The 24,947-nt window shown below is 49.1% G+C and overlaps 1 protein-coding gene across 1 annotated transcript in view; it reads right to left on the reverse strand.

Annotated features, from left to right (window-relative positions):
* TMEM145 (transmembrane protein 145) overlaps positions 1 to 24,947 on the reverse strand; it is a 243,413-nt gene that overhangs the window by 17,724 nt on the left and 200,742 nt on the right. The window contains exons 13-14 of the mRNA XM_078651318.1: positions 18,444 to 18,564; positions 10,357 to 10,548 (exon numbers count right to left, since the gene is read on the reverse strand). Of these exons, the coding sequence (XP_078507444.1) occupies positions 10,357 to 10,548; positions 18,444 to 18,564 (313 nt within the window). The remainder of the gene's footprint in view (positions 1 to 10,356; positions 10,549 to 18,443; positions 18,565 to 24,947) is intronic.

The raw sequence follows: 24,947 nt of genomic DNA on the forward strand, positions 1-24,947 counted from the left end.
CCACCCGCCGCCATCACTTCTCCCATATAAGGTCTTGCAGTAGTATGTGTAATTGTCGGAACCAAGAAGCGGGGAGTGTGATGGGAAGGTTAGTGAAAACATATAATAGGCGCGGCAACATGACCATTTTAGAAAGGGAGACCCGGGCCATGATCGGAAGTTGGAGGGAGCTCCAGAAAGGAATGCTCGACCTTAGAGATCTGAGAGCCTTTCCGAGGTTACCTTCGCGTAGGTCATCCAGCGAGTGAAAGACCTGGATTCCCAGGTATCGAAAAGTTGATGGAGCCCAGTTAATGTCTTCTACTAGGTATGGGGCGGGCCAGGTCGGCCACCACAGGGAAGAGGTAGGTCTTGGTGCGGTAAACTTTGAGTCCAGACAGTGACTCGAACTGTTCCATCTGGGCCATCGCTGTGTTAGTTCCTACAGTCGCATCGTTGAAGTAAAACAGTGAGTCGTCAGCATACAGGGAGATAATATGTGTTCTCCCGCTAAGGTTATACCAAGCCTTTCGTCTCCACGTCTAAACAGCACTGCCAGAGGTTCGCCCACTCCCATGTGCCTCATAGTTTCAAACAGGTAGTCCCACTGCACTGTGTCGAAGACCTTCTCAAGATCTATTGGCAGAAGGGCCACTTGTGGCAGTTGTCAGGTTTCTGGGTCATACAACTCTGAGTACAGTCTGCGTAAGTTGAATGACGTGTTCCTGGCTGGGATAAATCCATTTCGGTCTGTGTGGACCAGGTCCGGCATGTGTGGAAGTAGGCGAGTGCTAGGGCCTTACTGAGAATTTTAAAGTCCATGTTTAACATGGAAAGTGGCTGGAGGTCCATGATTGTCGCCTCTGTCGAGGACTTGTTGGGGAGGGGGACCACTAATGAATCCCATGAGGTTTCGGGAAGGTACCCCAGCTTCAGGGATTCTGCATATACTTTCTCCAACTGTGTTGCAAGCTTTGAGGCATAGATGGAGTAGAATTCAGCCAGGAAGCCATCAGGTCCCGGAGATTACCCTGTGGCCAGGCTTTTAATCGCCGCCCGAATCTCTTGCAAGTCACCGGACCTCCCATCGCATCTACTACTTGACTGTCAGGTGTCTGAGGGAGCAGCACTCTCAGCAAGCCTCTGTGGGTGTCAGGGGAAGACAAGGGTGGGGCCTTATATAGGACTGTGTAATAATCGCTAAATAATATACTAATGGCCTCAGGGACATAATGTGGAACACCATCAATGGTTCTGACTTGAGTAATTGGAGATGCATGTGTCTCAGATCTGATTAGCCACGCCAGCAGTCTGCCAGGCCTCCCCGCTTCCTCCTGCACCTTGGTGAGGTAACTTTTGTAGTTGTGGCATCTCAGCCTTTCGAGGGCTTGGTGGTAAAGTGCACGCCTTCGTTTTTAGGGAGGTCTGAACGGATTCCCTGTTCGTTGCCCAGCCTATGTAGGTCACCCTCCAATCTTTCCAATTCCTGATGGAGTTCCCTCTGAGCCCCAATCGATTGTCCCAGGCAGTGCCCCCTCATCACCACCTTAAACGCTTCTCACTTTATCAGTGTGTTGGATGCCGTTTGTGTGTTGTTTTCGAAATAAGTGTATATGGCTGTACCTATGGTCATCTTGAAGGAAGTATCTTTTAACGCCAAGGGGTTTAGTCGCCATAGTGGAATCGGTGGGCGAGTCCTCAGCGGTTAGAGTGTCAACAAGAGAGGGCTATGGTCCGAGAGTGTGCACCCTAGGTATTCATTTTGAGCAGCCCAGGCTGGGTGTGGTCAAAAATAAGTCCAGCCTAGTGTGTGATTGATGTAAGGGGGAATAATATGAGAAATCACAGGTTCTTGTGTGTTGTATCCTCGAGATCCCAGTGTCCCCTCCAATCTTGGAACCCCGGCTGTTGTACGATGGGCTGACTGCTCGGCAATGGAGGGTGTGAGCGATTTATGGTAATGTTTGTGACGCAATTAAAGTCGCCTCCCAGAAGTACGTTGGGGTTAGCTCATCAGCCAGAGGGGCTGAAAGGTTCTTTGAGGAACAGAACTTGGTCTTGGTTAGGGGCATATACGCGACCCAATGTAATTTCTTGCCCAGAGAGTCTACCCTTTAGTAGTACATATCCGCCCTCTTTATCTATGAGTGTATGCAAGGGTTCAGATGGGATACTGGCTCTTACTCAGATCATCGCGCCCCTTGCATATGTGGAGTAGGAGGTCGCATATATTTCCCCCTCTATTATCTCCTGCGTAGTTTCTCCATTTCGCCATAGGTGAAGTGTGTTTCCTGGAGGAATGCAATCTGCACTCCTCTCCTGTGCAGGTATCTATGTATATTGTGGCGCCTCGTGGCTGAACCCATACCTCTAATGTTCCATGTCATTAATTTCCGTGTGTGTTGTTCTGATGGCATTTTCAAAGGTCTAATTACTCAGTTCTGACTCCACCCCCCTGTCCACTCACCCCTTCCCCCCAGAAGAAGCAAACCAGGACCCCACCTGTAAAATAAACAAACAATGAAACAATAAGAACCCCCATAAACAAGAACTTCCCTGTTCCCCAGAGCTGCCTAGCTACAGCCAGCTGACCAAACTGCAAGCAAACCATCCGAATCATCGGGAGGCCCCTTCCATGTCTGGGTGAGGCCTTCCAGGAGGGCCAGGCTATGGCAAGTGGACAACCGTCTGTTTTGTGGCGTTCCTGTATGCAGCACGACCTACGCTAGCCCTTTTGTCCAGTGACTCCGGTCTGCTTGTTTTTGGGCTATGGCAGGGTGTTTCATTGTGCCCCAGCACAGGGGCTCTTTGCGGAATAAAGTCAGTTCAGTTAAAGGTCATCAGCAGTTCTGGGGGTAACCACCGGCAATGTGATGCTGTCCACTCAAGAGCTGTCGAAATCTGAGACTCCAGTCCCCCCAGGTGATCCCGAGCCAAGTACCGATGTGGAGTCAGTCGGTCTCATGATTTCAGCTACAGCCTGCTGGGCTCTCTCCTTCTTGGTCTGGGAGTGGCAAGGTCTTTTAGGTGATTTCTGCTTCAACCGTGTCTGTACTCTCTTCCCTGACCTTGTGACCCTGCATTTATTTTTAGCTCTAGGGTTCTCAAATTTCTCCCTGCTTTGTAGGTTTCAAGCCATTCTCTCTCCTAGACAAACTCTCTCCTGAGGCGGAAAGCCGGGAGCCGCATTCTGCACACACTTGCTTTTTAAAACTTTGAGTGTCACTATAACTTGTGTTCCTACCTTTTAAATCTGTGTGAAGCACTTGTCAAACTTGCTGACGCGCACAGCGGATTTTAGCGCTGACCCACAGAACCGCCATTCCCGGCCACGAGACAGGCCACGCCCCTTTTTTGGCTACGCCCATAGAAACCTCCCACCTAATATAAATATGTGTATACACCGGAAGCGCAGCGGACGAGCGCAGCGGGAGCGCCTAAGGCAAGCCCGTCTGCGCCCGTCCGCGCCAGACCGGGCCATGGGGCATGGCACTCCGTTCCGCCCATCACCTACTCAGCCCAAGCCCTTAGGGATCTTCAATATCCCGCATTCACGGCTCCCCCTACCGCCATCCGCCGTACAACTGCCCTCGGCATTTCGCGCCATAACCAACTCTGCTTAGATGGACATCCACCATCAAGCATGCCTAGCAAGAGCTCCACTTCGATCAGGGTACTCTATCTAAATACCCGCTCGTTAGTGAAACACTCAGAGGACATCTTCGTTCTCCTCTCTAATTCCAACCCCGATCTGCTCCTGCTTACGGAGACCTGGTTAACCTCCGAGGCTCTCCCTGATATTCTGGCTGCCCTCCCCCCTGATTACTACATTCTCCATACCGACCGCCCTGACGACCTGCCCGGGGGAGGGGTGGCAGCTATTATATCAAAACGCCTTACCTCTGTTTCCTCTAACTCCCTTGTCTTACCGGGGGTTGAGAATTTACTTTTTAGTGTACAAACCAACACTGGCGCCCTCACCTTTCTCCTATTATACCGGCCTCCTCACTATATGCCCTCCTTCCCTTCCATCCTGAGTGAACAACTTTCCGCGTTATTAACAGTACACTCTGACTTCGCCATTTTCGGTTATCTAAATTACTGGTTTAACAACCCCAATGCTGGCCCTCATGCCATCGAGCTCTTCGAGACTCTTGCGAATCTGAACCTCACTCAGCATGTCTCTCATCCTACCCACATTAAGGGCCATATTTTAGATCAGATTTGGTCCTGTAATCTGGCCCTGTCCTCACCAGTCACCTTCCCTTGTACCTGGTCTGACCACCACCTGGTGGATACTACCATCACAGTCACCGGCCAGACTCTCGCTCCCCTAATGGCCGGGGGACAGTCACGAAAATGGAATACCTATGATGCCCAGGGCTTTCTTTCCGCCCTAGCCGAATCCTGTCTCGACTCTGTCCCTTCCAGCAACATCGATCACCTAGAACAGGAAATATGCTCCTGGTTGGAGGCGGCCAGCGACCAGTTCGCCCCCCTAGTCACCTTCCCTCGTACTAGACATCGGTACTCTCACAGGTGGTTCTCTGACGATCTCAAGACTTTGAAATTAAAAACACGTCAGTCAGAACGCACTTGGAGGCGCGACTATTCTGACTCAGCCAGACAGGCCTACTTGACCACACGTAATAACTACAAATCCGCTATTAGGTCAGCAAAAATGGAACACTTCTCAAACAGGATTGCTTCAGCCACTAATAAATCCAAGGAAGTGTTCAGAGTTCTAAATGAGCTAACCACTGATGAAAGATCACTCCCAGCTCAGACTCCTACCCAGGCTACCTGTGATACTTTGAACTCCTTTTTTTTGGAAAAAGTTATCAAAATTAAAAATTCTATCCCGCCCCTCGTCCAGCTTCCCCTTCTTGATCCCCCCATCAATAATACTTTGACCTTCACTACCTTTTCTGTCTTAGACACGACCTCTTTAGTGGAACTTGCCACCCGTGTGAAATCGGGCTCCCCTAATGATTGCTGCCCTCCTTCTGTTCTGCGCAGCATCTGCCTTAATCTGCCAGATAACATTTTACACTTACTCAATAGTTCGCTCACCAGTGGGTGTGTGCCCACCTCTTTTAAGGAGGCTATCTTGGTGCCCCTTCTTAAGAAGCCGGGTGCCGACCCGGCCGAGCCATCAAACTATCGTCCCATCTCCCTCCTTCCCTATTTCTCTAAAATCTTGGAGGCCCATGCTACCCGCTGCTTATCAAACTTTGTTGAATCCTCCCAGTACCTCGAGCCTAACCAGGCGGGCTTCCGACCTGCCCACTCGACCGAGGCGGTCATCCTGGCAGTTCTCGACACACTCAGGAGCAACGCCGACATCGGGAATCCCCAAGCCCTCGTCCTTCTGGATCTGTCCGCCGCGTTCGACACGGTGGACCACAACATCCTTCTCCACCGTGTCGAGCAGGCCGGCATCCGAGGCCTTGCTCTCGAATGGCTCAGATCCTTTCTTACTGGAAGAACACAGGCAGTTCGCCTGGGTCCTTTTACGGCCCAAAAATCTCCTACGTTCTGCGGAGTCCCCCAGGCCTCCTCTCTCTCCCCGCTTCTATTTAATTTGTATCTCCGGCCACTGATCCAATCCCTCCTCAAATGGGACATCACAACCTTCAATTATGCTGATGATTTGCAGCTCGTTTTTTCACTTAACTCCCCACTAGCTATCAATACATTCCACGCAGTAATGACTCACATACAATTCTGGATGGACCAGAACCAATTAAAACTGAACCCAGGAAAAACTGAGCTTCTTCTCCCCGGCCTCAGCCACACCCATAGGGGCCCTCAGTTCTGGCCGCTGGAGCTTGGCTCCCCCCCTACCCCGGCTAAAACAATAAAAAGTCTGGGCGTAATCATTGACGCCGAACTCTCCCTCAAAGCCCAAGTTGGAGCGGTAATTTCATCATGCATGTTCCAACTTCGGAGGATTCGTAAAGTCCGTCACCTTCTCCCCCCTGCGGCACTCACCCAATCTGTCACCTCACTGGTACTCTCCCGTCTTGATTTCTCCAACTCCATTTACCACGGTCTCCCACTTTACTTGCTAAACCGCCTCCAGGTCGTCCAAAATCAGGCAGCTCGCCTGATCCACGGACTACCCCGATGGCAATCCGCCAAACCTTTGCTTCACAGCCTTCATTGGCTCCCAATGCATCAAAGGGTCGCCTTTAAGGTGGCATGTCTCACCTTCAAATGTCTTCACTGCCCCAGTCCAGGGTTTCTCAACTCCCTCATCCGACCCTACCGCCCCTCACGTAATCTCCGTTCTGCCCGCAATGATCTACTAATTACCTCAAAAATTAAAACCAAGAAATTTGGCGGTCGCCGCTTCTCTTACTTAGCCCCCACTCTTTGGAATTCCCTTCCTCTGTCTATCAAATCTTCCCTCTCTCTTCTCTCATTCAGAAAATACTTAAAGACCCATCTCTTCCCATCCCTATATTAGGTTGCTTTGTATTTTGTTTTTCTCTTACTCTGTCTAGCAGCGCCAGGAAGCTTCGGCGTTAGTGCGCTTTACAAATAGCACCTAACATAACATAACATAACATAACATTCCCAAGCTGCCTCCGGATTTTCACAAAAATGCGTCTTACCATCCAGTATTATACAGAGCCTAGCAGGAAACATCAGGGAATATTGCAAGCTCTTTTTCCTTAGTGCCTTCGTAATCTCCTGGTACGAAGCACGCTGTTTCTGTACTTCAGCTTTATTGTCAGGGAAGATAGAGGCTCTGCCATTGTCCACCATGAATAGGCCATTCGTGCGTGCCTTCTGCAGGAGGACGTCCCTATCTTTGTAGTGGAGGAGTTATGCTACCACTGGGCATAGTGGGTGGCCTAGGGCCAGAGGACGCGCGGGGACCGTGTGCCCTCTCAAGTTTGTAGAACGGAGAAAGACCCCCTGGTGCCACAACTGCACAGAGCCATGGTTCTAGGAAGGCGATCATGTTGCTGCCTTCCGTTTCCTCTGGCAGACCAATTATCCACACGTTGTTCCTCCTATTGCGCCCTTCCGCATCTTCGGCCCTGCGCTCCAACGTGCTGACCCTTTAGGTGAGCTCTGTGACTTGGCGGGTTCGTTTTTGTTGTGTGGGGTGTAGCTTGTGATCGAAGTCTCTGCCGTCTTCACCAATTTGGCTAGCCTGTGGTGCTCAGCACAGAGCAGGCCCAACCCCACCGACACAGTGCTGATGTCATGGTGGATGGTGGCTTGGGTGTCCGCAATTGCGTCCAAAATCTTAATTGCTGCTGCACCGGAACCGTCACTGCCAGTGCATCCATTGGGGCCTGTTGGAGGTCCACAGTTTTTTCTCCCCGGTCCAGGGGAGCACACACTGTCTTCATTTTAGCTTTCCCCATGTAGTCTCTCCCCCGGGGTGCGGAGCGTCAGGGGCTCAGGTAAGAATGTCCTGGGTGGTGCCGCCGCCCACTCAGAGAGGGAGGTAGGTACGTTCCCCACCCGGGTGCAGAACATCTTTCAGCCACCGTGATGGACCCCAATAGTCTTATAGGAAGGATGTGGAACAAGTGAAGGCTCTGTGTGCAGGCACCAGTGTGGGCTACTGATTGAAGAGCCAGGTCTTGAGAAGTCTTCTGAAGGTCAGCAGGTCTTAGGTCTGTCGAAGGTTGATGGGGAGGGTATTCCAGGTCTTGGCGGCGAAGTGGGAGAAAGATCTGCCGCCGGCGGTCATTTTCAGGATGTGTAGGACCGTGGCGAGGGCGAGGCTGGCTGAGCGGAGGCTGCGGGTGGGGGTGTAGAAACTGAGTCGTCCGTTGAGGTATGCTGGTCCGGCGTTGTGTAGGGCTTTGTGTGCGTGGATGAAGAGTCTGAAGGTTATCCTCTTGTTGATGGGGAGCCAGTGTAGGTCTCTCATGTGGGGAGTGATGTGGCTGCGTCGGGGGATGTCGAGGACAAGTCGTGCCGAGGCGTTCTGGATGCGTTGCAGCCGTCTCAGGAGCTTGGTTGTTGTTCCTGTGTAGAGGGCGTTTCTGTAGTCCAGCCTGCTGGTGACGAGGGCCTGGGTGATGGTTTTTCTCATTTTGGAGGGGATCCATTTGAAGATCCTGCGGAGCATTTGGAGGGTGTTGAAGCAGGATGCAGAGACGGCGTTGACCTGCTTGGTCATGGAGAGGGTGGAGTCGAGGATGTCCCCCAGGTTGCGTGCGTAGTTGGTGGGTGCTGGGGCTGTTCCAAGCGAGGTAGGCCACCAGGAGTCTTCCCAGGCTGAGGGGGTGGGGCCGAGGAAGAGGACCTCCGTCTTGTCAGAATCCAGCTTCAGCCTGCTGTCCTTCATCCATTCGGCGACGGCCTTCATTCCTTCGCGGAGGTTGGCTTTGGCGGTGAGAGGGTATTCGGTGAGGGAGATAATCAGCTGGGTGTCGTCGACAGAGGAGATGATGTTGAGGCTGTGCTGGCGGGCGACGTGGGCGAGTGGAGCCATGTAGATATTGAACAACGTTGGGCTGAGAGAGGATCCTTGCGGTACACCGCAGATGATCTCGGTGGTCTTGGAACGGAAGGGTGGGAGACGGACACTCTGGGTTCTGCCGGAGAGGAAGGAAGTGGTCCAGCCCAGGGCCTCCTCTTGGATTCCGGCGTCGTGGAGGCGCGCTGTTAGGGTGCGGTGGCATACCGTGTCGAAGGCAGCTGAGAGGCCCAGGAGGATGAGGGCGGCTGTTTCTCCTATGTCCATTAGGGGCGTGATGTCGTTGGTGGCTGCGATGAGGGTGGTTTCGGTGCTGTGTTTGCTGCGGAAGACGGACTGGGATGGGTCCAGGATGTTGTTGTCTTCGAGGTATCGGGTTAGTTGTCTATTGGGGATTTTCTCTATGACTTTTGCCGGGAATGGGAGCTGGGAGATGGGCCGGAAATTCTTGAGGTCCTTGGGGTCCGACTTGGGTTTCTTCAGTAACGCGTTGATCTTGGCATGCTTCCAGCTTTCTGGGAAGGTAGCTGTCTCGAAGGATATGTTCATCGTTTTCCGGAGATGGGGGGCGATGGCTGTGCTGGCTTTGTTGAAAATGTGGTGTGGGTATGGGTCAGGCGGGGATCCGGAGTGGATGGAGTTGATGGTCTTGATGGTGTCTTCGTCGCTGACGTTGGACCCGGCGATCAGGTGGCTGGTGCGCTTGGTGGCCGCAGGAGTGGTGGGCTCGGCGGTGGGGTTCGGTGGTGTAGTTGAAGGAGACGTGGGGACTTGCGGAGAAGATGGGGTCAAGCGTGTGTCCAGAGGCATGGGTGGGTGTTGTTACGAGCTGTGGTAGGGAACAAACATGCGAGCGGGCACAAGCAAACCTAAGGCCTACCACTGGCCACCAGGGATGAGGGGCAGGTGGTAGCCTGCGGGTGGAGGCGGGCCTCGAACACCCTCAGGAGCAGCAGCTGGTCACAGGAGCAAGGGTGCAGTCCGGTGGAGCTGCCCGGCGTGGGTAGCGACCTGCTTGGAAAACAGGGTCATGGTTCGCTGTGTTGTGATATAGACATCAGTGTCTACAGGCTGCTAAGTGCCTGACATATAGGCACCCGCAGTCAGCCCAGAAGGACAGCAACCGGATTCAGTGCAGTGCTACCAACGTTACTCTGGTTGGTCACTTTTGCACTGACCCAATGCCAGGATCCTCAGGGGATGCAGCACACAGTCCCACTGCACGTACCCGGTGGGCCCCCTAGTGCAGTGTGAAGCTTTCAACTGGGTAGGGTAGAGTGCCAGTTTGTTGATTGCCCACTCGGTCCTGCAGCTTCTGCGGAGCTCTCCGTGGCAGGCCACCACAACAACCGAGGTCCTGTAGGTCATGCCAGGTGGCAAGCCCCACACCCGCCCCCAGGGCAGACCCAGATCTCGGGGCGTGATACTCCGCCTCCTCTAGCCAGATCCCCAGCCGGGAACCCAGGTCTAATGTCTTCTCCGCATACATGGGCCCGGGGTATTTTCTTTACATGCCCCCAGGGGACCAGGGCCACAGGTCTGGGTTCATGGCACTCTGGTCATGGCCGCCATTTTGTGGTCAGGAGCACAGGCTCCCTCGGGCATCGTATCGGTGAGCCACAACCCTCCGCCTCCGCAAAAGCACCTCACCCAGTCCACCAGGCTCTCCCGTCTTTAGCGGTTCTCCTCCGGTGCAGGGAAACACAGGCCGGGACCTATGGCAGGCAGGATAATCGAAGGCCGGCGTGGAGCAGCAAGCTCACATGTCTGCCATCAGTGGCTTCCAAACCACACCCCCACATGTGACCATACTTGTGAGTAAACACACACTGCTGCTTCTCTTTCAATCCACCCCACACACACATTCACACACATCCAGATACACATATTGCTGTCTCTCTGAAGCCAGAATTATTGATACTAACCGTGCCAAAGTCCCCACTGGTATTAGGGATTGAAAAGAGCTCTGTGAAGTTCGGCACAGAGTCACTGATAAAGTTAACATTTCCATAGACGTGGTGAGGAAACTTCTCTGCACTCTCCTCCACAATGCCAATCTGTGACGTGCGCACATGGTACGGGAAGTTCTTGTTGGCTGCTGAAGGGCGAGTGATGATCTGGGAAGGAGAAAGCATGAGAGTAAAGTCACAAACAGACTGATCACTTGGTGGTGAGACTCATCCTTGCTAAGACATATCAACAACATGTCAATGAGGGAAACATCTAATACAACACAGACATTACATCGGAGTGCCTTCACAACGCAGTTAGTACCACGACTGCGATGTTACTACGAGTTCCATCACAACACAATTAATTACAAAGACTTGCTTTTGGGAATGCGGTGTTGAACTGGTGTTGGATTTTAAGTCCAACACCTTCCCTACTGATACACCGACTGGAGTTGGAATCATAGTTTAAGCTATTCCAAAGTCCAGCACTTCCCTAAAGCAAGTCGTTGTAATGACTTGCGTTGTAATGGAACTCGTAGTAATGACACAGTAGTGGTATTGACTGAGTTGTTCAGCCACACGTGGTTTTGGCAGGCGTGGTAACAGATGCTATTCTGTCAATGATCGAGAGAGAGGATCCGAAGCAGGTTGGCCTCCATACCTGATGAGTGAGCAAGATGAAGAGCAGCGATCAATAAAAAGGCACAAGAACACCAGGGATTTCAAAAATGGGTCACTATTCTGTAGGGGCCACAAGTCCCACAAATGCTGAGAAAGAGGGAAGTAATTTAATGGGACGCAGCGGAGTGTGGATGAAGAAGGCCACGGAACTCATGAACCCACATTAAAAAGAGGGAAGGGGGGTGGGGATAAGAAAAAGAGAGCCGATAAATGAAACAAGTGAAATGTTTCTTATGGTGGAAAAGACAGAAGAAGGAAAGGGGAATGAGAGTGAGGATGAGGACACAGCCATGGAAGGCTCCATAAGAGCGTTTCTATGGGGACTGAAGTGAGTCTGTTGGGAGTGAGTCTGCCAGGATCAGAGTGAAGAAGTGGGGATTGGGTGAGGAGGGCGAAGCGATGAAGAACTATTAACAATACATTATAGAATCTTTTTCGATGAACAAAAAAGGCTTGCAAGACGAGTAATATAATTAATAATTATTAATTAATATAATAATGATTCATATGGTAGGAAGAACATCTCCCCTCAAAGGCCGGCGCGGAGTAGCAAGCTCACACGTCTGCCTTCAGTGGCTTCCAAACCACGCCCCCCCCCATGTGAGCATGCTTGTGAGTAAACACACACTGCTGCTTCTCTCTCAATCCCCCCCACTCACACACATACACACACATCCAAGCTCAGTGTACACATCAAAAGAGCCTGTGTTTAATGTCATATCTTATTATTGTTTATGTATATCTATGTTATGACCTTTTTAACAATTATATAAATAAACTAATACAATTTTAATAATAATTTTTGTTTGGTGTGTACACTGAGCTTGTTTGGTTATATCTGTCTCATGTATAGGTTTTTATTTTTGAGAAAGCCCTTTGTTGCCTAGGAATGTTACATATGTGAAGTGTGGGAGTTCTATGCACGCAAAACAATGCAGAGGGTGAATTGGTTTGGGTCTCAACATACATACAACAGAACTTCTCGTGGAGAAGAATGGCTCAATGGTTAGAGCGGCAGACCCTGATGCAGAGGTCTGGCCCGGGACCAGGGTTCGATTCCCGCCTCGGCGGGTCTTGGGCTCAATTTCCCCGGACTTGATATTTCTCGCCTCGGTGCCTAGTCTAATCATGGGTCCCACTCTGTGACTCTGGGCAATAGCTTGCTTAATCTCCACAGCGGCCCCAGCAGCGCTGTGGATGCCTGGCTTCACCTTGGGGGTGCCCAGGAGTGGACATTTCACAGGAAAGCCAGGATGGGTTCCGCAGCGGTATGAATACAGCGCTACGAGGCCTCCGGGTAGAAGTGCGCTATATAAAATACAAACATTTACATTTACATTTACACAAGGAATCAGTCGCATAAACCAAGATGATTAAAGATACAGAGAAAAGACTACTCAATGATGGTCATATATGCAGTGCTAAGCTGGAAAGTGTGGGAGTTCTTCTAAGCAAGCAAGACAATGCAGAGGGTGAATGGGTGGAGGCTCAGCGTACATACAACAGAACACATACAGAATCAGTCACACAGGAAGTTAAAGATACTGAGAAAAGATTTTTAGCTTTTCAATGACGGTCGTTCATGCAGTGCTAAGCTGCAAAGTGTGGGAGTTCTATACATGCAAGACAACGCAGAGGGTAACTAGGTTTGGGTCTCAGCATACATACGACAGAACAAACAAGGAATCAGTCGCATAAACCAAAAGGATTAAAGATACTGAGAAAGGACTTTTCAAGCATGGTCATATATGCAGTGCTAAGCTGGAAAGTATGGGAGTTCTTCTAAGCATGCAAGACATCACAGAGGGTGAATAGGTGGAGGCTCAGCATTCATACAACAGAACACATACAGAATCAGTCACACAAATCTAGGGAGTTAAAGATACTGAGAAAAGATTTGCAGCTTTTTAAGGATGGTCATATATGCAGTGCTAAGCTGGAAAGTATGGGAGTTCTTCTATACACGCAAGACATCCGTTCTAGGTAGTAAGCAGACAATCTACAAGCAGAAACATTGTAATCTCTACATCCGGAAAGAGATCCCCAACCTTGGGTGGTAAAATGAGGGAAGGGGGCGGGTGTGGAGACACGTCCATCAGCTCTGCTTTCCAAAGAGGAGTTTTGAGAGCTGGTAAGCTGCCTTATAACTATAATGCCTTTTAGTAGTTCCTATAAAGTTGTTTGGAGTTGGATTCACTTTGTGAAGAAGGGAAAGAGGAGTGATGCCTTTTAGTACTTTTCTAGACGTAGAACTTAAAGTTAAGCTAGCAGTAGGCAGGTACAGATCTAGAACGTGAAGTTTAACTGGCCGTAGGCAGGTACAGATCGAGAACGTAAAGTTAAATTGGTTCGTAGACAGGTACAGATCTAAAACGTAAAGTTAAGCTGGTCGTAGACAGGTACAGATCTAGGACGTAAAGTTAAACTGGTCGTAGACAGGTACAGATCTAGAACGTAAAGTTAAGCTACTTGTAGACAGGTGCAGATCTAGATCATAAAGTTAAACTAGCCGTAGACAGGTACAGATCTAGAACATACGTTTAAGCTGGTTCGTAGACAGGTACAGATTTAAAATGTAAAGTTAAGCTGGTCGTAGCCAGGTACAGATTTAGAACATAAAGTTAAGCTGGTCATAGACAAGTACAGATCTAGAACGTAAAGTTAAGCTGGCTGTAGGCAGTTACAGATCTAGATGGAAAAGTTAAACTGGCTGTAGACAGGTGCAGATCTAGAACGTAAAGTTGAACTGGCTGTTGGCAGGTACAGATCTAGAACGTAAAGTTAAGCTGGTCGTAGACAGGTGCAGATCTAGAACGTAAAGTTAAACTAGCCATTGCCAGGTACAGATCCAGAACGTAAAGTTTAACTGGCCGTAGACAGGTACAGCTCTAGAACGTAAAGTTAAACTGGACTGAGACAGGTACAGATCTAGAACGTAAAGTTAAACTGGACTGAGACAGGCACAGATCGAGAACTTAAACTTAAACTGGACTGAGACAGGTACAGATCTAGAATGTAAAGTTAAACTGGACTGAGACAGGGAAATATCTAGAATGTAAAGTTCAATGGCTGTAGACAGGTACAGATCTAGAATGTAATGTTCAACTGGCCGTAGACAGGTACAGATCTAGAACGTAAAGTTCAACTGGCCATAGACAGGTACAGATCTAGAATGTAAAGTTCAACTGGCCGTAGACCGGTACAGATCTAGAATGTAATGTTCAACTGGCCGTAGACAGGTACAGATCTAGAATGTAATGTTTAACTGGCCATAGACAGGTACAGATCTAGAACGTAAAGTTCAGCTGGATGTAGACAGGCACAGATCTAGAACTTAAAACTTTACTTTTGAGTGTAGCTTATGTCGGACCTCCTGTTGCCTTCGGTGCTGTTAATGCCACGGTTTGGCGGTCCACAGTTTCAGATCCGGCGCTCAGACTTGATAGAGCGAGTAAAACTCTGTTCTTCGTCTGTAACCCGTGTGCTGGGACATGCGGGACAATCATGCTACATTGTCCCCAAAACTGCACAAAGGACACTGATAACTTTTTTAAATAGTGACAATTCCAAGTGGACAATTCCAAGAGCCCAGAATGACAACAACAGATAAGCTAAATGTGCAAATAGTACAAAATGAGAGCGTAATATGCAAACCCAGCAATATGGGCGTGCCAAATTAAAAAGTCTTTACGTCTTTTATGCCATAACTTGATGAACTTTTATTAAAACCTTTGCAGTCTTGTCATCTTGACACAGGGCCAGATGTAGAAAAAACCTTTTTGCAGTGGAAAACACTACGATTCAGAGGCTGCAGCCCCAAAAACATTTGTGGCCATGTAGAAGACCCGTTTAACAGTTTGTAAAGTGTTACTGCTTCTTAAAATGGGATTGCGATTGGATATTGATTTTGTTTTTTTAAGGTGCTTGGTTTGGGCATCCCTTCCAAATACAGAACATCACATGTATCAGTGATTTGCAACCAGAATTCTGCTCGGAAACCATTTGAAGAAGCTACCATACCTAGGGTGGCAACTAACTCTTAACAAGCATTTACAATGCAATAGGTCTCGCATTTATGCAAGTTTAAGTTATTGCTATTGTAAATTAAAATGCCTTTTCTGTATGTTTTAAAAACCAAAACTTGAAAAAGGCATTGTCATTTACAATGCCAATAGCTCAAACTCAAGTAAATGCGAGACCTATTGCAGTGCAAATGCTTGTACTTCCTGTATGGGAGAATGGAAAGCTTCCAGCGAGCTGCTCCCCACTCCGGGTGCACCAGCGGCGGCTCTTAGCAAGGACTGAGCCTCCTCGTGCTCTGGGTGCCTCTCACTATGCGCCTTCCCGGCACCTGGACAGGGCGGTCTGCATGAGGAGCCGCCAGTGGCTGCGAAGAAGCCCCTCTACTACGCATCCTTCCCAGGCGCTCGAAGTTCGGAGATTCCTGCAAGTGAGCAGCCCTCGCTGTCCTGCGCCAGGCCTGATTTTTGTGTGGCTTCTGACCTTTTGAACTTTTCTTTGCTGGCTGCGGGGGTGGCAGAACAAATTCAACAAGTTTTCTTTCAATGTGCATTTTGTCATTCGCAGACTCCTAGAACCGTGTTTGTGGATCTTTTTCTTGAAGATAACGACCTCGGTGATCCATTATGTGCTGTGCTTTCCTGGTAAAGGAAAGGGCGCGGGCTCCTTAGGGGTCTCTATGACTGGGAAAGGGGGAAATATTCCCATAGTGTTACACTTATGTCGGTGGGTGATGGGTTGGGGACACGGGGCCGCGGATATTACCCAGAGAACAAAACTGTGTGTTTGGGAGGATAGGGTGTCCCTGGTCCGTCTGTCCCCTCTCCCTCCTTGGGAGGGGTAAAAGCAGCATTTAGTGGTAGAGAGGAAAGAGGGGAGGTCCTCGGCTCTTTGGAAGAGGGTAACGGTTCCACGTCATTGAGAAGTGTCCTGCTGCTGCCTGCAAAGGGGCAGAGCGGACCTGGCAACTATTTCTGCCTTTCAACAAGCTGTCTCCGTGTGCAAGCGCGCATGCGTATCTCCTGCCCGTACTCGTGTGTGTTCTGCTGAAATGCAGTAATGAAAAGACACGCCGGATAACTCTGCAGAATGCAATGGAAAACAAGCGCGCGTGAATATCTCCTGTCCGTACGAGCGCGTGTTCTGCTTTAACTCTGTAATGAACAGACACGCAGAATGCAATGGAAAACAAGCGCACGTGCACATCCCCTGTCCCCCTTCGCTCACCAAACCGACAACAATAGATCTCGCCAAGGCGTGCAGCGTTGCCACGCGAGACCTAAAAAGGAAAGAAATTCCGGAGCAAATTGGGTGCGTGTTTCAGGAGTAAGCAAGCAGCGGTCCACAGAACCACTGCAAACTCTAGCTGCAACTTCTACAAAAAGAAAACTTTTTTAGAAACAAAAGCTTCCTTTAAGAAAATCTGTCGACGTTAAAAAAAGTTTTACGTTTTTTAAATCAATCACATGGAAGGTTGTCTGCGGACCCTTGCAAGCACCGCCCTGGTGACTCTGGCCAATCTGAGTGAGAGGCAGTTTTTTCACCAACCTAATTATTATTGATTAGGCATGTAGGACTGTAACCAATCTAATTTCTTGTTGGGCAAACTGGACCTATTGGTACATAAGTTAGTTTGCAAAATAAGATTGTGTTCACAACAACGTTGGTCACAAATTATGACCCCTTTTTGAAACCAAAACAATAGTACATCTGGCCTACAGACTGCAAAGTTTGAAAAACTTAAAGTTGGGAACTTCTACTAACATGTATTTGATTGATTTAGAAAGAACTGCCTTGTCACGTGTCTCCAGTTCCAAGTCATAGATCTTTTTTAGACAAGAAAGCTTCTCCAGTAGTGTTGGCGAGTAGAAGGCGATTAATCTCCAGAATTTAAAATTAATAGTAGTTTCTGCAACTCCAGAATTTCTTAAGAGTGCTTGCAGTCTCTGAAGGCTTGGGGAGGGCTCTTTACCAGGACCCACCTCTAAATAGAGGAAAGGGTCGTCCATGGTACCTAACAAATTGGCAGACTGCTTCAAAGAGGCTGGTTTTCAGGGATTCTTCAAGGGCGCTTGGGGCGGCTGGTATCGGAGGGTTGTGATGGGTGAGTTCCACAGACTCTCAGAGTTCTGACTGAGCGCCCTTCCATGATATTTCCAGCTCAATCTGTTTTGGACAATCACGTTTGCTTCACTTGATTCAAGGTCCAACAAGCTGTGAAAATCAAGGAAAGGTTTTGGAAGTATTGTCACCCATCCTCTCTAAAGATTTGAAGACCACGCTTAGGAGTTTGAATGTGATCCTGTGTGCACCCAGAGCCAGGGGAGAGATGTGTGGGACACAACTGAAGTGACTTTTGCCCTGCTTGGAGGATGAAACTTAAAACCTTGCTTGGATGACAAGTAGAGGAAGGAGCGAGGGGTGGTGGGGGGGCTCCTGGACCCCGCTGTAGTGGAAGACAAACAGTTCAGATAAGCGCTGAAAGCAAAGCTGGCCCCAATAATCACCTTTGATTGCCCACTGACCACATTATCAGCTATTATTTTTTTCTGCTTCCTTCTTCATGTTTTATGTTTTTTTAGAGTTCCAATCTGGCACAGACTTTATCATGATAACAGAATATGTATTTTAGGTAGTTTGTTTCCGATTACGTCAAAATATGGAATGTGATGACTGAGCTGACAGCTTGAATTTCGGGGAATAACTTACACTCATGTTAATCTCAAAGGGCTAATGTGCATTTCCAGACAAGTGAGTAGTTAAGAATGTGAAAGAAAACAGATTACTTTCCAAATAAAGATTGAATATGTTTAATGTCACAAATTTTGAAAACACAGATATTAAAAAAGAAATGGTGCAAACATTATCTGGCGTGCTGCAAGGTGATCCTTTTTTTCTCAACTTTCTACAGGTTGAAGATGGAGGAAGAGTAGAAGTTCACTTGAGAGAAAGTTTCACCAACTCCCAAAAACGTTACCCATCATTTGGACCAAAGATGGCGTCAATGTCTTGTACAGGACACTGACTGAGCGTGGGATACACAGGAGGGAAGATCTGCAGATCTATCCACTCTTGGTCAGATACCCTCAGTGCCTGTGTCTAGTTGTGTAACCCAAACTTCATCAAGGTAAGGCAGCGGTATCTCAGATACCGCTGGCTGCCTGACCTTGGTGAAGTTTGGGTTGGACTACTAGATGTATCGTGGTAGGAGCAGACCTTACTCAGAGACGCCTCACAGCACCGGCACAAACGACATCTTGATGGTGAAGAAAGTATGTAAACGTCCGCTTGCGTCACTCTTTACAGGAGGAGCAGTGTGCTATGCGTAGCGTACTCACATTCACCGCTCTGCCACTCACCAAGAAGACAGCGTGCGCGTACAGGTGGATGCCCAGCTGGATACCGTTGACAATCTTCTCTCGTGCCCACTTGGGAATTCCAAAGTTTGCAATCAGCGCCATCACAGGAACAGCGAAGAACCTGCAAGACAAGCACGGAGTCGCAAGTCAATAGGAGACGGGACGCAAGGAGAGAAAACCACAGATAGATAAAGATGTGTCGGATCTACAAGACGTTTAGGATTAAACAAGGCCCTAAGTCAGTGGGTGAGGAGGCGACATGTCATCCACTCAGCGCTCTTCAGAGGTGAAAGATCTTGTTTTAGGTGCTGTCTTAGTCCAGTCTGAAGACGACCACGGGCTGCACCTCAGTGCAAGGGTCTGACACTAGGTTGAGATATTCTTCAAGCAGGTGAGTCTCAGAACTGCGTCCTTCACTACACTTTCAACTGTGAGGTCAATCTGCCGGTAACTATTGAGAACAAAGACTAAAAGTAATATCACAATAATGATGGATGGAGAAATTTCCAAATTCACTACGTGTGATATACAGTACTTAAGAAAGAGGTTGGTTGACGAAGAGGAGAGGAGTCGATACCCCATCTGTTGAAGGTTGTGCATCATATATTGATGAGACATTCAGCTCTGGCTTGTACCAGTCCATTTTCTAAAGTTTACAGTTATTGGTGCTGAGGGTTTTTTTTTTATTTATAGGGAGGTTGTATTTGGACAAACCTAGATGTGTGAGAGGATGAGACGTAAAGTCTGCAGAGTTGACCAATTTCTCTTGGTCCTGCTTAGAGCTCAGAGTACACCTCTGGAGATCAGAGCTTAGGGAAGACCTCTGGAGATCAGAAGTTAGAGAAGACCTAGGGAGATCAGAGTCAGAGACTAGAGAAAATCTCTGGAGAACAGAGCCATAGGATAGAGAATACCTCTGGAAATCAGAGTCAGAGGTAAGAGAAGACCTCTAGAGAATTTAGTGAATACCTCTTGGGGCACAGCTCAGAGAAGACCTCTGGAGGGAGGAGATGAGAGAAGACCCCTGGAGAGAGAAGATTAGAGAAGGCTTCTGGAGGGAGGAGATTAGAGAAGACCACTGGAGGGAGGAGATGAGAGAAGACCTCTGGAGGGAGGAGATTAAAGAAGACCTCTGGAGGGAGTAGATGAGAGAAGACCTCTGGAGGGAGGAGATGAGAGAAGACCCCTGGAGAGAGAAGATTAGAGAAGGCCCCTGGAGGGAGAAGATTAGAGAAGGCTTCTGGAGGGAGGAGCTTTAGAAGGCCTCTGGAGGGCAGAGCTTAGAGAATAGCTCTGACGATCAGAGTTCAAAGAAGAACTCTGGGGGCTGAGTTTAGAGAAGGCCTTAGGAGGGTGGATCTTAGAGAATAGCTCTGAAGATCAGAGCTTAGAAAAGGTCTCTGAAGGGCACATGTTAGAAACGGCTTAAAGAAGAACTCTGGAGGGTTGAGCTTAGAGAAGGTAGCTGAGGACGGAGCTTAGAGAAGGCGTGTGGAGGGCAGAGCTTAGAGAAAGCAGGTGGAGGGCGGAGCTTAGAGAAGGCGTATGGGGTTGCAGTTTACATAAGGCCTATAGAGGGTGCAGTTTACAGAAGGCGTCTGGATGGCGGAGCTTAGAGAAGAACTCTGGAGGGTGGAGTTTACAGAAAGCAGGAGGATGGAGCTTAGAGAAGCCCTCAGAAAAGATTTCTTAGAGCAGACATTAGAGAAGACATCAGAGAAGACATCTTGAGAATGGAGCTTAGTGAAGATCTGTTGGGGCAGAATTTAGAAAAGACCTCTAGAGAGAGGAGATTAGAGAAGGCCTCTGGAGGGAGGAGATTAGAGAAGACCTATGAGGGAGAAGATTAGAGAAGAGCTCTGGAGGGAAGAGATTCTAGAAGACCTCTGGAGGGAGGAGATTAGAGAAGACCTCTGGAGGGAGGAGATTAGAGAAGACCTCTGGAGGGAGGAGATTAGAGAAGACCTCTAGAAAGAGGAGATTAGAGAAGACCTCTGGCTAGAGGCGATTAAAGAAGACCTATGAAGGAGGAGATTAGAGAAAACCCCTGGCTAGAGGCGATTAAAGAAGACCTCTGGAGGGAGGAGATTAAAGAAGACCTTCGAGGGATGAGATTAGAGAAGACCTCTGGAGGGAGGAGATTAGAGAAGGCCCCTGGAGGCAGGGATTATAGAAGAGCTCTGAAGGGAGGAGATTAATGAAGACCTCTGGCGGCAGGAGATTAGAGAAGACCTCTGGAGGGAGAAGATTAGAGAAGGCCTCTGGAGGGAGGAGATTAGAGAAGACCTCTGGTGGGAGGAGATTAGAGAAGACCCCTGGAGGCAAGTATTAGAGAAGACCTCTGGAGGGAGGAGATTAGAGAAGACCTCTGGAGGGAGGAGATTACAGAAAGCAGGAGGATGGAGCTTAGAGAAGCCCTCAGAAAAGATTTCTTAGAGCAGACATTAGAGAAGACATCAGAGAAGACATCTTGAGAATGGAGCTTAGTGAAGATCTGTTGGGGCAGAATTTAGAAAAGACCTCTAGAGAGAGGAGATTAGAGAAGGCCTCTGGAGGGAGGAGATTAGAGAAGACCTATGAGGGAGAAGATTAGAGAAGGCCTCTGGAGGGAGGAGATTAGAGAAGACCTATGAGGGAGAAGATTAGAGAAGAGCTCTGGAGGGAAGAGATTCTAGAAGACCTCTGGAGGGAGGAGATTAGAGAAGACCTCTGGAGGGAGGAGATTAGAGAAGACCTCTGGAGGGAGGAGATTAGAGAAGACCTCTGGAGGGAGGAGATTAGAGAAGACCTCTAGAAAGAGGAGATTAGAGAAGACCTCTGGCTAGAGGCGATTAAAGAAGACCTATGAAGGAGGAGATTAGAGAAAACCCCTGGCTAGAGGCGATTAAAGAAGACCTCTGGAGGGAGGAGATTAAAGAAGACCTTCGAGGGATGAGATTAGAGAAGACCTCTGGAGGGAGGAGATTAGAGAAGGCCCCTGGAGGCAGGGATTATAGAAGAGTTCTGAAGGGAGGAGATTAATGAAGACCTCTGGCGGCAGGAGATTAGAGAAGACCTCTGGAGGGAGAAGATTAGAGAAGGCCTCTGGAGGGAGGAGATTAGAGAAGACCCCTGGAGGCAAGTATTAGAGAAGACCTCTGGAGGGAGGAGATTAGAGAAGACCCCGCTCGCAACTAACTGATCTCCAAGGCAAGTGGCGATTACCTGCTGCTGCATTAACCCGTGTCACCAGTCTTGGCCTCCTGACTCCTCAAACCCCACTCTACACTAGTCCCTTGTTCTTGCCTCAGACTAGTCGCCCTTCCATCCCGACTCCTATTGCCCTTCCCCTACAGTTATTTCTGCAATGTACCTCAATACTAGATCGGCAGTTAAACATCAGCTCGATCTTTTCACGTTACTGGAGTCTCAAAAACCCGACGTGTTATTCCTTACCGAGACTTGGTTCTCGGATAGCTCTCTCCCCTCCCTATTGGCAATACTTCCCCCATCCTATTACGCTATCCGAGTTGATCGTTCTTCCGGAAAGTCAGGTGGAGGGGTTGCCTTGATTGCCCGTAAGGAAATTACTTTCCAACCTTTAGCCTTCTCCCCTCTGGGTTCTTCAGACTGGTTAGTTGCCCGTTCACTTTCCCTGACCCCCCCACTTACCTGTGTCCTTATCTACCGACCCCCGTCTTCCCCTCTAACGTTTCTCCCAAGCTTCCAAGACCTGATGGCTACCTTGGTAGTCAACCACTCCTCCATCGTTGTCCTGGGAGACTTTAATTTTTGGCCCACTGACCCTGCAGAATGTGCAACCTCCAAAGAGTTTTCAGACTCCCTCCAGTCGCTCAATTTCACTTCCGCTGTCCACGCCCCTACGCATAGGTTGGGACATATCCTTGACCAAATCTGGCATCGAAATTGTCCGGTCACTTCACTCTCCATTTCTCCCTGTGTTTGGTCAGATCACTCGCTGATCACCTTTTCTCTATCCCTCTTCTCACCCCCCAAGCTCACCTCCGCCAAAAACGTCTGGGCACGATCATGGAATCGCGTTGACGTAGTGGCCCTATCTGCCACACTCTCCTCATCCAGCCCTGACCTTTCAGAGCTACCATCTTTCGGTCAAGCTGAATCTATCAACAGTTGGTTGCGGGCCGGCTGCGACTCCATCGCCCCTCTGAAGCGCATCTCGTCCAAACGCCCCAAAGACGCTAACCGATGGTTCTCCAACGATCTGAAGACCCAAAAACTTAATCTCCGCCAAGCGGAACGCCTTTGGAGGCGGGATTACTGCCCGACCTCTAGAATTCGATATACCACTCTCCTCTCACAATACAAGAAATCCATTCTGGAAACTAAAAAGACTTATTTTTCATCTAAAATCCAGTTTGCGGAGAACCGGCCCAGAGAAATATTTTCCATCGTCCAAGACCTTGCCTACTCTGATAGAACCTCACTTAAACCTTCCCCATCACAACCACTTTGCGATTCCCTTAATTTATTTTTCCTCAACAAAATTAGCACGATCAAAGCTAACATCCCTCCACCATCCCCCTCCTTCACTGACCCTTGCTGTCCCTCAGTTGCAGCACGCCTCAATTCTATCCCCCCCCTCACGATCGACTCTCTTTTCTCCATCCTTCCGCGGATTAAATCCGGCTCCCCCCTGGACCCGTGCCCTGCCTACATCTTGAAACAGATCTACTCCCATTGCCCCTCACCGCCCCTTACGTTTCTTAACAGCTCATTATCCCAGGGTATTGTCACTCCTTCACTCAAATCGGCAGGGATCGTTCCTATTTTAAAAAAACCTGGGGCGGATCCTTCGGATCCAGCCAACTATCGCCCCATCTCTCTCCTGCCTTTCTTGGCAAAGGTATTGGAACGTCACGTTGTCAGAACCTTGAGCGAATTTGTGGAAAGAAACAGTGTCTTGGCTCCCAGGCAGGCTGGATTCCACCCCGCGCACTCAACAGAATCAGTAATTATTTCGGTACTGGACAACCTCCGAGAGGGCATGGACACCAGTCAGCCCCAGGCCCTGGTCCTCCTTGATCTCTCCGCCGCTTTCGACACGGTGGACCATGCCATCTTACTTTCACGTGTCGAGGCGGCGGGAATCGGAGGGACGGCCCTGCAATGACTATCTTCCTTCCTAAATGGCCGCACCCAGGCGGTCCGCCTGGGTGAGTACTCAGCTGACTCTTGTCCTGTCCAGTGCAGGGTCCCTCAAGGATCCTCTCTGTCCCCCCTGTTATTTAACCTTTACATTGCCCCCCTTATTTTTGCTTTACAGCAGATGGAGGTCTTTGTATACAATTATGCGGATGACCTCCAGCTTATCTTTTCTCTTTCTTCCTCCCCCGGATCAATATCTAATTTTCAGTTCGTCATGACTTTTATCCAGGACTGGATGAACTTCAACCACCTGAAACTCAATCCCGATAAAACGGAATTGGTGTTGACGGGTGGTTGCTCCAGTCCCTGGTCCTCTTCCTTTTGGCCCCCCTCTTTAGGTTCCCCACCCACTCCAGTTTCCTCTGTCAAGACTCTTGGTTTCAAAATCAATAATCAACTTTCCCTCCACTCTCAAGTCAGTGCTGTAGTTTCCTCAGCTTTCCTTTCCCTCCGGACAATACGTAAAGTTTCACGATTCTTTTCCCCAGCCGCCCTCAAGTTAATACTTCTGGCCATGGTGACGTCTCGCGTGGACTATGGCAATGCCCTTTATCATGGCATGCCTGCGTACCTCGTGAGGCGTCTTCAACTGGTTCAAAACCAGGCCGCTCGACTGGTGTTTAGTCTACCTAAATCACAACATGTCACACCCCTGCTCGTATCCCTTCACTGGCTCCCTGTCCGGCAGCGTGCCTTATTCAAGCTTGGCTGTACCATCTTTAGAGCGCGGACCTGCTCTGCCCCGTCCTTCATCCTAGAGAACTGCGTTCTGCTACCCATCATCTCCTTGTGGTCCCCCGCTTCAAACGGAAAAAGTGGGGAGGTTCCAAATTTTCCACCACGGCTCCCGCCTTTTGGAACTCTCTCCCACTCCACTTGAGATCTTGCTCTCAGTACCCCCTGTTCCGTAAAGGCCTCAAAACCTTCTTGTTCACCCAAGCCTTTCCCTCTTAAATTGCCGTATCCTTTAGGCTTTTTGCCCCCTGAGTAGCAGTATTTACATAGCGCCAAGAAACCGTCTGGTGTATGCGCGCTCTATAAATCCCTTAAACTCAAACTCAAACTCAAACTCTGGAGAGAGCAGATTAGAGAAGACCCCTGAGGGAGGATATTAGAGAAGGCCTCTGGAGTGATGAGATTAGAGAAGGCCTATTAACTGGTTGCTTAAAAAAGGCTCAAACTAATTAAATGTGCTACTAATGAGCTCTAAAATCTTGTAATTCTGAAGAGTGAGAACTAAGGGCCCGATTCACAGAATGAATTTAAGACTAAATCCTAAATTTACTCCTATTTGGTATTCACAGAATGCACTTACTACTTTCGGGATTCACAGAGTGA

Source organism: Lissotriton helveticus, chromosome 7 (genome assembly GCF_964261635.1).
Source record: "Lissotriton helveticus chromosome 7, aLisHel1.1, whole genome shotgun sequence".
NCBI lineage: Eukaryota > Metazoa > Chordata > Amphibia > Caudata > Salamandridae > Lissotriton > Lissotriton helveticus.